General features: G+C 61.4%; 1 protein-coding gene across 5 annotated transcripts in view; it reads right to left on the reverse strand.

The window, feature by feature from the left end:
* Positions 1-715: 715 nt before the first annotated feature.
* Positions 716-15,629, reverse strand: part of HDLBP (high density lipoprotein binding protein) — a 55,141-nt gene continuing 40,227 nt past the window's right edge. For all 5 annotated transcript variants that reach the window (XM_061122672.1, XM_061122668.1, XM_061122671.1 and 2 more), the window contains exons 9-28: positions 15,411-15,518; positions 14,618-14,722; positions 14,275-14,353; positions 12,857-12,996; positions 12,079-12,183; positions 11,844-11,957; positions 11,009-11,095; positions 10,758-10,889; positions 8,540-8,758; positions 6,360-6,581; positions 6,055-6,273; positions 5,626-5,764; positions 4,568-4,722; positions 3,828-3,932; positions 3,524-3,658; positions 2,543-2,686; positions 1,765-1,950; positions 1,389-1,505; positions 1,180-1,308; positions 716-1,093 (exon numbers count right to left, since the gene is read on the reverse strand). In XM_061122672.1, the coding sequence (XP_060978655.1) occupies positions 1,007-1,093; positions 1,180-1,308; positions 1,389-1,505; positions 1,765-1,950; positions 2,543-2,686; positions 3,524-3,658; positions 3,828-3,932; positions 4,568-4,722; positions 5,626-5,764; positions 6,055-6,273; positions 6,360-6,581; positions 8,540-8,758; positions 10,758-10,889; positions 11,009-11,095; positions 11,844-11,957; positions 12,079-12,183; positions 12,857-12,996; positions 14,275-14,353; positions 14,618-14,722; positions 15,411-15,518 (2,727 nt within the window). In that variant the 3' untranslated portion in view covers positions 716-1,006. The remainder of the gene's footprint in view (positions 1,094-1,179; positions 1,309-1,388; positions 1,506-1,764; positions 1,951-2,542; positions 2,687-3,523; positions 3,659-3,827; positions 3,933-4,567; positions 4,723-5,625; positions 5,765-6,054; positions 6,274-6,359; positions 6,582-8,539; positions 8,759-10,757; positions 10,890-11,008; positions 11,096-11,843; positions 11,958-12,078; positions 12,184-12,856; positions 12,997-14,274; positions 14,354-14,617; positions 14,723-15,410; positions 15,519-15,629) is intronic.

Here is a 15,629-nt window from a genome sequence, read left to right on the forward strand (position 1 = left end):
ACTAAGCACCCTGCTCTGCAGAGGCCTGGGGCCGACGCCCGGACCATCCTACCAGACACCTGAGAAGGACCAGGTCCTCCGCCAGATGGGACAGCCTCTGCACCCTGGGGCCAGCAGCTTACCTCTCACACATGCATCCGAGGACGCCTGGGGGGCTGGCCTGCGCACCCCCAACTCTGGACTCTGGGGGTGGGGCAGGGTGCGGCCTGGAGCCCAGAGTGCCGGCTTCTGGCCCCGAGGCCATAGAGAACACCAGAACCCAGTGGACTGGGGGGCTGGGGGTGGGGAGGGGCGTGGGGCACGGCCGGTGGGCGCCAGAGAGCTGAAGGTGGTGCAGAAACACAAGCAGGCCTGCGGCAGGGAGCGGGGCCCTCTGTGGAGGAGTGGGGGGGCCCAGCTCCCTCACCCCTGCCTGCACTCCTCAGAGCCCTGCCAGGCGGCCTTGCCTCTGCCTGCAGGGCTGGGTGGTCTGGGGTGCAGACCCTGACGCGAAGGCCGGGCGGTGTGAGAGCCGCCCCCCGTCTGCCTTCGGGTCCTTGGGCAGCCCCGGGCTCTCAATTGGGCCCGGGACACGCCGTGTGTGCGCAGGGCCTTCCCCCTGACCTCAGGGTCTGGGTCGGTGGGGTTTCCAGCAGCTGGAAGAGGCGGGTGGTCCTCAGGGAGGAGGTCTGCAGCAGGCAGGGGAGAGGGAGGTGGGAAAGGACGAGGGCAAACGTTTGGCTTTTATAAAGTCAAGGAAATTTATTTCCTGAGGTCATGACAGGAAGCAGGCGCGGCCGCAGCTGCGGGCTCTCCTGGCAGGATGGGAGCTTGGCCGCTGTGCGGGGTGACTCCGAACCACGGCCTCCTTAGTGTTCACGAGGTGCCGAGTGCAGGGCCAGGCCGGGCCGGGGCCGCCGGCTTCGCCGTGAGACCTCAGGGCAGGCGGGATCGACACGTACGCGGGGTCCAGCTGCTGGGTCAGAGTGAGGCGGACCCTCGCGGGGCAGGTGCTGCTCCTTGGTCATTATCGCTTGGGGCCCCACGGAAGCGTCTTGGGGGCCACCTGAGCCCCGAAGCTGGGGAACTCCTCGGAGCTGCTCATATCGGGAGCCTGTGGGGGAGCACACGGCTTGAGGGACAGCGCCCCGCAGTGGCCCCGGACGGCACGAGCGCGGGTCGCTGGGGGCAAGGCCTCACCTTCTCGCTGCTGCTGGCGGTCCAGGGGGCGTCGCGCACGACGAAGCCCTTGGATGGCGCCTTGGACTCCTCGTGGGCAGGGGGCTTCAGGTACAGCTGCAGCGCCTCACTGTCTACCACGTCGGCCAGCTGTGGGCACAGGCGGCGTCAGTCTGTGGCAGGGGCCCGTCACCCCGGCCCATCGGGGCCAGCTGCCCCGCAGGACTCACGTATTCCTCCTCCAGGTTGAGGATGTGGTCGATGGCCTCCTCCACGTTCTCCGGGAGCCCCGTCACGGTCACGCAATTGGGGTCGGGCGCCCCGCTCTGCGGGAAGCGGATGTCCACCTGGACGCAGAGCACACAGAGCCAGGGTGGGTGAGGGCCCCACCGTGCGTGCGCCAACTGCCCCTTCAGCAGAGGCCCCCTCACCCCGCGGGCGCAGAGCCTCCTGCCACTCACTGCCCCGCAGGGTCAGCTGTCCCCGCTATGGCCCACAGCGCCTCACCACCTGAGCCTGGGGTCTCCAATGGTGTGGGGGTGTGCAGCCCATCCCCCCGCCTGCTCTGAGGGCGAGCCGTGCTCCAGGCTCAGCTTGGGGACTCACCTTGAACTCATCCATGATTTTGCGGATGGCTTTGCCACGGGCACCGATGATGCGGGCGTGAACGCGGTGGTCTAGCGGAACATCCTCAGAAACCATCTGTTCAAGCTCACCCACGATCTTCAGGATGGCGTCCCGGGCAGCCTCCGTGTTCTTCTCATAGCCTGTGATGGTGATTTGGTCCTGTGGCTGAGAGAGGATCTGGTCAGAAGAGGGCACCCCAGGGACACCTGCCTGCGAGACCCGGCCTGGGGGCACACTCCACGAGCAGCAGATGCTCGCTGGCGGGCTGAGGGCCAAGCGTGGACGCTGTGCCTGAAGGGGAGACTGGCGGCCTGGCAGGGTGGCAGCACCCTCTCCTTCCCCCAGACTCCCTGAGAAGGACAGTCGCCACCACGGGCTGAGGGTACAGGCACAGACGAGCTGATGCTGGATGGCCAGGGCGCAGGGAAGGCCCTCCACTGGAGACTGAGGCCTGCAGAGAAGGTGCAGACGCCGCGGCTGGCACCCCCACCCTCAGCAAATGTGAGACGCCAGACCCGTAAATACCAGCAGAGGAAATAGGGAACTCAAGGCACAAAGAAGGAAAGTAGAAATTCCAACTCGAGGCCATGCCCCTCAGAACAGGAAGATATACAACCCCGGAGAAGGGCACGTCACGATGCCAAGGACCCGAGGACAACAATGAACATCGGGGCGCTAGGCAAAGGAGCAGGAGCCGAGAGCGGCCCCAGGAGAGGAGACTCTAGGCCACAGCAGGGCAGGCCCTCCGGCCCCCTACCTGGCTCCCGTCGTCCTTATCAGGGAACTGGATGTTCACGTCGTGCTCCAGGCGGATCTGGGTGATCACCGCCCCCTTCCTCCCGATGATCTTGGGGTGGTATTTGGGGTCCACAGTGACACTCAGCTTAAAGCTCCGTAAAGCCTGACAATGAGGCAAGGCGCAGTGAGGCGGGAGCACTTCCACCCCGGCCCTCACCATCGCCGCCGCGCCCCTCCATCCTCTGCCCACGGGCATCGCGTCACCTCTGCACCAAGAACGAGGCTCAGCTTTGCAGCTGAGCTCTGCCGCCCTCCCCCCAGCAACCGAAACAAGGGGCCGAGGATGCCGCTCCCGCGAGCACAGCGCCTGCCCGGCTCCACCTCCTGAGCCTGAGATGCAGACGAGCGAGTGTGCAGAGAGCTGGGCTTAGGGTGGTGGGACGCGAGCAGGCGCGCCAAATCCCCAAACCAAACAGAAACCTCAGACGCATGAAAGGGAACAGAAGTGCGAGGGAACGCCCACAACCAGAGGCATGGGCAGGGGGGACCCCAAGGCCGGCACCGCGGCCGTGGCCGAGCTGAGGTGTGCGGGCTCCCAACAGCCCCACACTGTCCCCGCCCTGCATCACGCCGGCTTCTCGCGTCCCCGACACCAAGGAGACAGCACCCAGGGTGCTGGCGGGGCCTGCCTGGGTCCAGGGGCACACGCTGGGGGTCTCTCCTGGAACTGGCCCCCAGGCCTCCCCAGCTGAACCCTCCCAGTAAGGCTGGCAAAGGTCTTCCTGTTTACTTAAGACACAGCTAACGACACAAAGTCCAGCTCTCGCCGTTTTGGTTAAGAGGCGGCCAGGCACCCGACACCACCTGCGACGGGCGCTCCCGGCCCGTGGGACCCTGGGCTGGTGACGCAGGGTCACCCAGCCCCATCTCTGCTGCCCGACTTCCCTGCTGAGGGGCAGCCTGGGTGTGAGGGGCTTGGCCCCGGACACCTGGCCCTCACCCGGTCCTCCTGCTCAGCCTGCAGCTCCTTCACCCGCTCCAGTAGCCCCGCCTTGGCCCGGTCCAAGTTCGCAGCCAGGCCCGTGATGGCGATGATGTCAGACTGCAGCTCCGGTGCCGGGACGTGAATGTTCACCTGCGTGGAGACAGGGCAGGCCTGCTGCAGAGGGCATTTGTGGGGACACGGCTCAGCCTCGGGATGAGGAGGGTGGGAGGGAAAAGCTCAGCTCGCGGAGTGTGCAGGAACATGGCACCCCCTTCCCAGCACCCGGTGTCCGGGGAGACGACCTGCAAAGTGGCTGTACCTCAAACTCGTCCATCATCTTGCGTATCCCACTTCCCTTCTGGCCGATGATGTAGCGGTGAAGGTCATAGGGCACCTCCACTTCAATGGTGACAGGAACCAGCGCCTGCAGGACAGGGCTGGGGTCAGGCCTGAGGGTGGGGTGGGGAGCCCGTGGGCTCAGCAGCAGGCCTTTCTGGGGCACAGGAGAAGAGTTGTATGGGAATGAGATGCTCTCTAGAACCTTCCATGCTGCCCCAGCTGGGCAGAGCGCCACTTTCTATGTGAGGGGACGGGGGAAAGGGTGTGGGGTGCAGCCATTCCTAGGAGAAGCAGAGGCATGGAAGCCCAGGGCCTCAGAGTCTGGGAGGCCCCCTCTGTGGGGGCTGGGGCCACACAGAGGCGTACCCTGATCCCGGCCGCACAGAGACCCCAGAGAAGGTCAGAGAGATGGGATGCCGCCTGGGACACCACGGCCCCCTCCTGGGGCAGCGCTGACGACCCGACCCGTGCCGCCTCTGCAGCCTGTCGCCCCAGGCGACCCACTTGTCTCCTGCTTGTCCCCACATCACAACAGGCCCCCATCCTGCCCGCTGAGGGGGCCTCACTGAGCGCTGATCCTAGGGACCCTGCACACTGGGGGCGGGGGTGCTTGTCCACGGCCCCAGGCCGGCAGCTCCGCCCCTAACAGGTGCTCAGGTCTCAGATCTGCACCTGCTCCTTGCTGAGGGCCAGGGGCGGGGCTGGGTGGGGCCTGCGCACCTCCAGGGCTTCCTTGGCCGCCTCGCACTTCTCCTTCCGGCCGGAAATGACGATGATGTCGCACCTCCTGGGGGAGCCGGGCTCGGCCTCCTTGCCCTCTCTCCCCTCCGCGGCATCCTCGCCGTTCTCGTGGACAGGGGGCTCCACGCTGTGGCCTAGGGAGACGGAGGGGCAGCTCAGGCTGCGCGTGCCCAGGGCTCAGCACCTGCCTCGGGGGCTGCAGGGGAAGGCGGGGCAGGGCCCGCTGTGCCGGAGAAGAGACCACCGCCGGGGCGGAGGTGGCTTGAGAAGACAACTGAATGGGGACGAGGTAACTGCTCTCATGTCAGGAAGACAGCGAGCAAAGTGCAAGCACGCGGGGCCAGAACTGGCTGGCATGGTCCAGTCAGGCCACGTGGGAACCAGACGTGACCAAAACAAACCAAACACTCATGGAGCAAGACAGCGTCCAGGAGAGCAGAACACAGACGCAACCGCCAAAGGCAGCAGTGACCCGGGTGGGGCTGGGGCGGGCCTGGCAGCCGAACCCGCAGGAGGACCCCAGGACTACACGGCTCTGAGCTGACGGGTCGCACAAGCCACAGTCACCCTGACGACCGTCGAGTGTCCTGGTCCTTGCGGGGAAGCCGTGTGGGTAAGGGGTGGGCCTGAAGCGGACACTCAAATGACTCAGAAAGAACAAGTGTGCCCTGTGTAAGCCAGGGGGCGAAGGCAGATGTATCTTTACATCAGCCTGTGCAATTCTTCTTTAATGTGAAACTGTTTCAAAATTAGAGAGTAAACATTAGAGTGTGAAACATAAATGCAACAAATGATTTAACTTGTAGCCCAAGCTCTTCTTAGGAAAATAGGAGATTCACTTCCTCCCCACATGGGAGGCTACCGATGCTCAGCTCTCCCGGGCCACGTCACCAGCAGCCGGAAACCCTGAGGACATCTGAAGGGCCCGTCGTCTCCCTGCGACCACGACATAGCCCGCTCCGACAGACCAGGGACCCTGAGCCTCTCGAAGCCCCCGGACAGCCAACAGCCGCCACCTCCCCCAAGCCAGGACCCACCTGGGTTCTCCTCTCTGTCTGGGAATTTAATCTGAACGTTATAGTCCCGGGTGATCTGCTGGATCTTGGAACCTTTAGGGCCCATGACTGATCGATGGAATTTCTGGGGTATGGTGCATTCTATGGTCACCTGGGCTTCCTGGGAGGAGACAGAGCAAAAAGGAGAAGTAAAGGCCAAGGTCAGTTGCTCAGGACCAAGTTCACATCCGCACCACGTCTGTTTCCCTCCTCTAAGGCCTCTGGTGGGAAGAGTGGCGGGGGGCAGGGCCACAGGGGAGGCCCCCCGCCCCCCACCAGGGGCCCTCAGAGGCTGGGCTCTTGTCTGCCTGCCCCCCTAGAGGAGGGAGGCCCCTGCCGAGGACCCGCCCGACCCCCGCAGAGAGCAGCTTCCGGGTCAGGGCCCGGAGTCCGCCGAGCCTGGGCGCCCACCAGGTCCTCGATGATCTCCTGGATGCGCTTCTTGGCTGCCTCCACGCAGTCCTTGGCGCCCTTGAGGGTGACCTTGTCACTCTGCGTGCCGGAGCGTGGGAAGCTGACCATCACCCCGCCGTACTCCTCGGCGATCTCCCGCAGCACCTGGCCTCTCCGGATGACGAAGTGGCGGTGGTGCTTGGGGTCCACCAGCATGCAGTCTTCAACCACGTTGTCCTGGGGCGTCAGGAAGGTTGCTGCGTGAGCCCCTGCCCGCCTGCCTCCCGGGACCAGGCCGGCCCAGCCCCGCCCACCTGGCTCACCAGGTTCTGGATGAGCGCCTCCAGCTCCCGCTGGGCCTCCCTGACGGCATCCTCCTTCCCGATGATGGTGATCAGGTCCTGCTCGCGGTCCTCGGCCGCTGGGAAGACGATGCGCGCCCCGGTGCTGTCCCGCACCTTGCGGATCTTCCCACCCCCTTTGCCGATGAGGAACTTGTGATACTCGGGCTTGGCGCGGATGTCCACGGTGAAGCTCTTGGTTTGCTGCAGAAACCAACCAGCTTCGTTGGCCTGGAGCCACCTGTGCGGCCCGGGGGACAGCAGGGTGGGGGAGTTCTCCTCACACTGCCACCCACGACTGTCCAAACGGGGCTGCTCGGATCTCAGCGCGGACCCAGACCAGGCAGCACATGCATTCCCTTCCCTCCACAAACGAGAACCCCAGTCCTGCTCTGACAGCAGCCTGCGCCTCTGTAAGCTGTTCCCACCTCCCTCTGCAAGGGGACGGACGCTGCGGGGACGGCGGCACCCACCCAGACCCTGTCCAGGCCTGGGCACCCACTCCTCCCGACCCCGGCCAACAGCGCCTTGTTCAGCACTCACTCCCAGGGCTGCAGGTGACCCATGCACCCAGCTCAGAGACAGCCAAGCCAACCGAGGCCTTATCTGACCATGAAACCAGAGCGCAGCAGAGGTCGCGGCCCAGTGACCTCGCCGAGATATCCTCTGGAGGGGGTCTGCAGCACTCAAGGGGACACATCCCCAGGCAGACAAGCCCACCCTGGGCAGTCTCTCCTTTTTGTTGTCATGAAGCCTGTCCCCAAGCTGAATAGCAAGTAACTGAATTGTTATCTGTTAAGTGCTGGTTTCACAAAACACCAGTGAGAATCTTCAACTTTTCAGACACTCAAACAGCAGCATTTAAAAAAAAATTTACAAGTCAGGGAGCTCATCCCTGCAGTGTGATAAAAGATGACACGTCATCACCAGGTGGGCCCCTCCAGAAACCTCACGGGCGGCCAAGCCCCAGATCAGCTTTGTATTTACACTAGAGAGAGACCAGGCAAGCCTCTCAACAGACCGCAGGCCCACTCCTCATAACAACTCTCTGCAAACCCAGCACAGAAGGGAACTTCCTCAGCTGGAAGAGCTGCCAAAGACCCAGCCCGCCTCACGCCGTGGCGGGGGACCCGGCCCACCTCACACCGCGGCGGGAGATAGAGGGCCTCCTCGAGCCCCCAGCCAGCCAGGCTGTCTGCTGGCCATGCTGCCAAACAGCACACAGGAAGCCCAAGCAACACCATGAAAGGAGACACGCAGGCGCATGTATCACCAAGAAAGAACTGCAACTGCCCATTCGCAGATGGTGTGCTTCACACAGAAAACTCGTCAGAATCCACAAGCAAAGGTACTGGCACTAGTAAGTGGGCTGTAGACCAGAAACATGGCCCACACGCAAAAATGTAGTCTACTCCTGTATGTGGCAATAAATGGAAATGGGTAAAAAAGTGTCATTTATAACACCACTGAAAATCAAAAAAGACATGAACCAAACATGATAAGCAAGATTTTCACGCTAAGAATGACAAAGCACCAGTGAAAACTCAAGCAGTGTAAACCCTGGAGGACTCCAAACTGTCGGGGTGGCAGTCCTCCGGGATCTGCTGTTCAGACGCAATACAGCTCCAGTCGGAATCCAAGACAGACTTTCCCCCGAGAGACTGACGGGCTGGTTCCAAACGCACATGGGAAGGCAAAGGGCCGGGAGCAGCCAGAGCAGCTGTAATAAGCACAACGCTGGAGGACCCTGAGCTGTCCCGTAAAGTCAGCCGTGCCCCGCCATGCTGCTGAAACAGAGCGGAGGCCGGCAACAGCCGCAAGGGGGCTGTGACAAAGGGCAGAGGCGAGTGAGGCAGTGGAGACCCACGGGAAGTGATGACTGTCAAAGGACTTTATCTGAGTGGTGGTCCCATGAATGTAGGCCTGTTAACTCAGAACTACACTCGGAGACTTTCTGTATACAAATCATACTTATGAGGGAAAAAGCCCCAAATAACGAACCCAACAGCAAATTTTCTCCACTGAACACGCAGGCATCTGGCCTGGAGAGGCCCTTCAGGAGACACGCGTGTGTGCACAGATGTGCTCTAACCTGACGCAGAGACAGGCTGTGCAGGGCCTCCAGCGGGACGTGAGGACAGACCGTCCCAAGCGGCACTCACCTTCTCCTCCGCCAGGTGCAGCAGCTGCTTCCGAGCCTTCTCCACGTCCGAGGACGGGCCCCTGATGACCACGGTGTCGCTGCCTGAGCCCTCCACGGGGAAGTGGATGTGCACCCCGCCGCACTCCTCCATGATGGAGCGGATGAGGCGGCCCTTGGTGCCAATGAGCGAGTTGTGCAGTCGTGCAGGGATGGACACCTCCACCTCGGCGATGTTGGCCTGCAATCACACACAACACGAGGGAGCAGGCCTGTGTGGCCAGAAGGGCAGGCCCGCCGCAGAGCCCGAGGGCCAGCCTGTCCGAGTGACCTGTAAGCCAGGACCCTGCCCCGAGTCAAGGCGGGACTACACCCTCCTCCGCAGGGCATGGTGGCAAGATGCCAGAGGCGGAGCCAGCAGGCCACGCCCGGACCTGCTCCTTGGCAAGTCCCATACCAAGGACACAGTGCTGCCATCCAGGGGGCAGGCAGCTGGGGCCCTGCAGGTTCCCAGCAGTAGGTGCAGGGAGCCCGGCTGCGCTGGGGAAGCCACTGGCTCTCGACTTGGCACTGTGACCCCACCTGACAAGTCTGAACAGCAAGCCCAAAGGGAGCAAAGTGTTGTGAAATAACTAAACAGAGCTTGAAGATCCATTATAGGAATGCAGAAAATACCTATTATACACCAAAGTAAACTTCATAATGTCTGGCATCCAATAAAAACAAACAAAAAACCTGGGCATGCAAAGAAATAAAAAACAAGCCATCATGGGAATGAAAAATGGAAAACAACCCGAAATGAGATGTTAGATGTTAGAGCCAGTGGTCTAGGACACTAAAGCAGGTATTTTCACTAGATTGCACATGGCCAAGAAGCCAAAGGCAAGGCTGATCGTGTCAAGCATGAAAACAAAGGATTGAAACTGAACTTACAGAGGTGAGGACAACATATGGAAAGTGACTTAAATATTACTAATTTTTTGTTTCTTAGGTTGGATTTTCTTTTTTGGCCATTCTGCATGGCACGTGGGATCTTATCAATAGTGCCCCAACCAGGGACTGACCCTGCTCCCTCCGTACTTGAAGTGCAGTCTTAGCCCCACCAGGGAAGTCCCCAAATCTTTCCAGATTTCAGGACAACTCTAAACTCACATATCCAAGAAGTTTGAGGAACTCTAAGCAAAGAAACATAAATGAAATGACACTAAGACACATCAGAACTTGCTAAAAGACTGGTATGATCATCAAACAAGCCAGAAGAGCGAGGATGGCAGCTCTCTTATGAGCCGGACCCCTCTGCTTCCTGGGACCCCCGAGAGACACGCAGGCAAAGGATGGAGCGAAGCCCGCCGACTTGAGGTGTGGAGGCTGCTGGGCACGCAGGTGGTGCAGCCACCGTGGGAGACGCTCCTTACAAGAACACGCGCTGCTTTTTACTACACAGCCTATCTTATTGCCAAGTGAAAAAAGTCAATCTGAAAACGGCACATGTTATTCCAACTACATGACATTCTGGAAAGGCTGACCGTGGGGCCAGTGAAGGATCAGGGTTTGCGTGGGCTGGAGGAGGAAGGGATAAATGGCTGGAGCAGAAGGTACGTTTATGTGCTAAGTACGTATGTACTGACTTTTTGTTACTATTTGAACCTTCTAAAAGATAACTGGACATTTAGAAACAAAGGTTAAGGAAGCATGTTGGGCTTACAACGTATGGACCTCACAGCAGTCGGGGCCACTGTTCTCAGGTCCTCACCCTGCATTCCAAGCAGCACTGAGTCACCTGAAGATGCCCCAACCCCTGGAGCAACCACCGACATCAAACAAGAAAACCCACAGGCCACAAAGAGGGTAAACGGAGCCACGAAACACCAGTCACAGGCCCAAAGTGGGGAACGGAGCCACCGAACACCCAGTCCAGAAGAGGGCTGGAGAAAACAAAGCAGACGGCAGAGACAACAGACAGAACAGATCCCAACACGCTGCGGGCTGTCTCCAAAACAAGGGGGGCAGGGGGGCAAGGGTGTTTGGAGAAGGCCAGCACGTGCACTGGACCCACACGGACACTGTGGAGGTGACCCCCGAGGAGCAGACATACGTTAAAACTTAGGTTGCACTCTTTAAATCTGCAGTTTCTTGCCTTTTACTCTCAAAACACCCCCCAAAGAGAAAGAAAGTGCGAGCTTCCCGGTGCCGGGGGACAGGCGGCAGGCTGCCGGGCCCTGCCCACCTACACCCCTCACCAGGTCCTTCTGAATGGACAGGATGCGGCTGCGGGCGGCCTCGCAGTTGGCCCGCTTGCCAGTGATGACGATGGTCTCCGAGTTGCTGTTCTCTGCCGGAAGGTCGATTTTGGTGTTGCTTTCTTCCCGAATCTGCAAGGCGAGAGGACTGTGAGAAGCTGATGCCACCCCCCTGCCCCCGCATTAAAACCTAGGCCAGCATGGGGCAGGGCTCGGGGCAGGGCGGGCAGGGGCGAGGCGTGGGCGGTCACCTTTTTAATGTTTGCACCTCCTTTCCCGATGATGTTCTTGTGGAACTGTTTGAAGATCGGAACAGAAATCGAATAGCTGTTTTCCACCTTAAAATGAGGGAGGCACAGTGAGTCGAGTGAAGCGACCCTCCCGGCCCGAAGGCGAGACTAGAGGATGGGCTCCTGTGACGCGGACAGGCCAGGGCCCACCCCCTCCCTGTTCGACCCTGAGGTCTGCCAGGAGCCGGGAGGTAACTGAGCCCACAGCCGACTAACCAACAAGTGTGCCCGGCTGGCTGCCGCGGGCCCTTGCACAGGCCCCCACCCCCGTGGCTCACAGCCTGGACAGACCCAGAGGCTGCGACTCCAGCCCGGGTGTGAGCGTGGCACATGAGGAGGGTCGCGGGACTTCCTGCCACTAGGCAGTGCCTCCTGAGGGGGTCACGCCGAGCCCCAGAAAGCCCCTGGGAAGCCCCAGGGCCCTGGCCGCCCGCCCCCGCCCCCTAGCCACTTTCCAGACCACTTCTTCACGTTCAAAGTTTTGAGAAAAATGTAAATGTAAAGTTTTGAGTAAATGATATCTTGTGCAACTGAGCAGACCCCTCTGCTTCCTGGGTGGGAGAATTTATCTCCCGAGGTATCTGAGGACCCCCCAGGAAACAAAGTAACCTGCAGGGCAAGGTGGCCCCCCACTCTGACCCCACCGGACAGAGAACTCACGACCCTTTCTGCGGTCTGAACGCTGAGGGCGGGTCGCTTCAGTGCCTAAGTGTGCTCCCTGAAGCGGGTTTGGGCACCCCCAGACCCACACCACCCCAGACACTGTTCCTACAAAAGACAGAACATGCCCCCATACCAAGTCTGCCACCATCTTCTGCATGTATTTTGTACATTTTTCCACCTCGTTCTTGGGCCCTCTGAGTTGGACAATATCGCTTTTTTGTGCTGGGTCTGGAAAGTTAATGATAACCTAGAACAAATAATTGGGAGATCAAGTTTGATAATCAACAAGGACTGGACATCAAGATACTGAACCCCTTTTCCAACTGCTGATTATACGGCAGTAAAGGGCGCCGCTGGGGACGCTTTACCTCTGGGAATTTGTCCCGAATTTCACGAATCCGTTCACCCTTCTGCCCGATGATTGTGCGATGAAATCTCTGCTCAATGATTAGATCCTTGGTACGCTCATTTTCCTGAAAACATGACAGACCACACGGCCGGGGTGGGGGTGGGGGGGGGGGTCAGGTGCAGCCCCGGGCATCGCCCTGGCAGAGCGCCCCTACAGGGCACCCGCGGTCTCCACCAGCGGCCACACCGCACACCCCTCTGGGAGCAGAGCACGGCGCGAAGCTGAGCGGGGCCCTCCACCCGGCAGCGCGCCCGCAGAGCTCATCAGCACATCTGCCTGCAGTCAGGAGCTGGGCCTCCCGCAGTGAGTGGCTCAGACGCTGCCCTGCACTGACGACCACAGGAGAGGCCGCAAGCCCCACGGCCCACGGCCTCCTCCAGGGGCCGGCTCCCCCGTCAGGGGAAACCGCACAGAGAAGCAAGCAGAGCTGGGGCGCGGGGACATGCGAACAGCCAAGCAGCCCCCGCCCACAACGCCAGGGTTCCGGATCAGACACGCAGAACAGGGAGACATCCGTCTGTTCCCGCGTGGAGGCTGCAGCTTGGTCTGGAGAACGGGAGAGACGTGCCACCCCACCCCTGTGCAAACAACACAGGCCCTGAGCCTCAACTGCAGCTACACGTTGGAACCACCACGTGGGAACCACTGGGGCGCCAGCACACCCCTGCCGTCAGATGCTGTGTCGGGGAAGGCCGCGGACCCGCTGCAGGGGCGCAGTGCAGGCCGACCAGGCTTACCATGCGGGAGGCGAGCTCCAGCAGCTCCCGCTTGGCCTGCCGCACGCCCTGCGGGTCGCCCTCGATGCGGATCAGGCTGCTCTTCTCGCTGTCGGGAGGGATGCGCACGGACACCTTGCACTGGTCCTTGATCCTATTTACTGAGGACACAGACGGCACGCTGGACGCAGGGCCTCCCGGTCCCAACCCAGCAACCGTCCCACAGGGTTCAAGGGCAACGAGGCCTTCCCGCGCCCCACGAGGAGCTGGGGATGACCCCACCCAGAGGGACCACACACCGGTGCCTCCCTGGGAACTCTTCATGCCCAGGGTGAGGGCCCCCCAGCCCCCGAGACACAGCTGGGTTGGGCATGGCTGGGGCGTTTCTAATGTTGACAGAGAGCACTTTGGCAACTCATACTCCAGTTTAAAAAAAAAATACTGTCAAAAAGGTACAATAAAAAAACAAGCCATGAAAACCCAGAAGATTCCACATTACCTGAAGAGCACCCCCACTGATCCCCATGGAGGCCATGCTGTGTGGACAGACTCCACCCCTCACTGTCTTTGCAAAACCAGTGTGTTGTTCAAAGCCCTCCTATCCCCCCCTCTCAAAGAGGCCCAGGCGGGCCCACCAGAAACAGGGTCAGCGCTCTGCACAGTGGACAGTAAAGGGGACCCAAACCCTCAGCGGGGCGCCGCGGGGCTGTGCACACGCAGACACAGCGGGAGCGGCCCGCGTGGGGCAGCCTCTGGGGGGCACGGCTGCCCTGGGCTGGTCCTCGCAGGACAAGCGCCAAGGGCACCGCAGGCAGGCAGCAGAGTTCACAGGAGAGAAAACCCAGGTGAGCAAGGGAGCCAGGAGGAAGCAGGCCAGACACCGAAGCGGCCTGTCCTTCCGGGGACAGACCAGGCGTCAGGGTCAGAAACTGTCCCACACCTCCTGTGGAAGGTGAGCGTGTGGGCCGAGCAGCGGGCAGCAGCGTGCCTCCTGTACGGAGCCCAGCACATGGGCCTGATGCTGAGGAAGCCGCGGCAGTGACTTGCCCCCGTGGACTCTGAGCAAGAAGGACTGCAGTGTGGAGCTCAGGAGGGCAGGCTAACGGGGTGCCCGGGGTCACGGCCAGCGGCAGGCTGCTCAGGGCTGGAGAGGACTGTGGGGCCGTGCAGTCACACTGAGGGGAGGAATGGATTATAAACCACGCCGACACCCGTGGACGCAGGCCGAGCGCTCTCTCGGCGGCTCCGAGCCGGCCGCTCGCCCTGCAGGCGTGTGGTCAGCAGCGCCTGCGCAAGCTCTGGCGGGCAGATCCCAGCCCTGCAGGTCTGGCTCAATACGAGGACACGGCCCTCGGCAACTTCAGCGCCAGCCTCAGGGGGGGCCCTGTTCAAGGCTCTGCAGGGGACCCCCTGGCGCCCTGGAGAGCCCCCTCACTCACTGTTGGCTCCGCTCTTCCCAATGAGGTGTCTGTGGAACTTGTGGTCGATGTTGATCTCTACATAATCCATCCGGTTAATCTGCGGGGGGAGCACAGAGCAGGCCATGGAGACCGGAGTCCACGACACGCGCCCAGATCTCCCCACAGACAGGCAGGCCACCAGGATCGAAGTCTGGAGGCCAGTGGCTGCCACGGCCGTGCCCCCCCAGCTGCAGGCCCCCGAGAAACCCTCCTTCTGGGCAGGGGCCCTCTCCCCAGGCCGTCCTGAACTCCGGGACGCCCCCAGCCCCGAGGCCCCTGTGCCTGCGCGGCCAGCGCTCGGGGCGTGGCCGGGGCCCCTCACCAGGTCCTTGACCATGGCCTCGATCTGCTCCTGGGCCACGCTGACGTCCTCCGTGGGGCCTTCCAGCGTGATCTTGTCCTCGCCCTCCGTGAACTCGATGTGGACCTGCCGCACCAACACGGGCCCAGCTGTGAGGACAGCACGGCGCAGAAGCCCCTCCGGAGCCCAGGCTGCTCTCGGGGGCTGCAGCCCACCCACGGGCTCCAGGACAGGTGAGGGGGGAGTGCGGATGACCGCGGCTTTGGTAGGAAACACCGTGTGCCAACAGCGTGGCCCCCCACGTGTCACCAGAACCACTGCAGAAGCACCCAACACCACACTGCTCACGCCGCCCCGTGGGGACCAGCACTCTAAGCAGAACAGGAACAAGTCACCATGCGCAGGGTCCCTGACAGGGTCGCTGGATCTCCTGCAGCCCCAGAGCACTGAGGACTGGAGCACCGAGGGGCCTCCCCGAGCACTGGGGACTGCTGGACGGAGGGGCCCTCCTCCGCCACCTCCACGGCCCAAGCACTTGCTCCGCACCACAGGCTTCTCAGGCGTAACTACTCACAAGTCACAACACCGTTCACAGCTAAATGAGATGCTTCTTGAGACACTCTCCCAAAGGAACATGGATGTTTGAAAAAAAAAGTGTTCTGCTCTCCCTAGTAACCGAGGACCAGCTGACAATCACACAACAGCTCATCTCTAAAACCCGCCAGTGGTCTTCAGAGGTACCCCCAGGACAAAACCAGTGCTGGAGAGGGGACGACCCCATCCACCAGGCAACACAGAAAACAGCCCCCCTCACCTTTGGCATCTGCTGAGTGATTTTGGCCAGGTTCTGCCCTTTCTTGCCGATGATGAAACGGTGGAGCCAGGAGGGAGCAGAGACGGAGGAGACGGTGAAACTGTTGGCCTAGGGAACCAGGAAACAAACCCATGGGTCTGCAGAGTCTGGTCCCGTGCCCACCAGGCCGCGGGGCTTGCCAGGGTGAGTGCTCCTTGCACCCCCACCCCAGTCCTGTAA

The sequence above is a fragment of the Dama dama genome, chromosome 20, assembly GCF_033118175.1.
Source record: "Dama dama isolate Ldn47 chromosome 20, ASM3311817v1, whole genome shotgun sequence".
Lineage (NCBI taxonomy): Eukaryota > Metazoa > Chordata > Mammalia > Artiodactyla > Cervidae > Dama > Dama dama.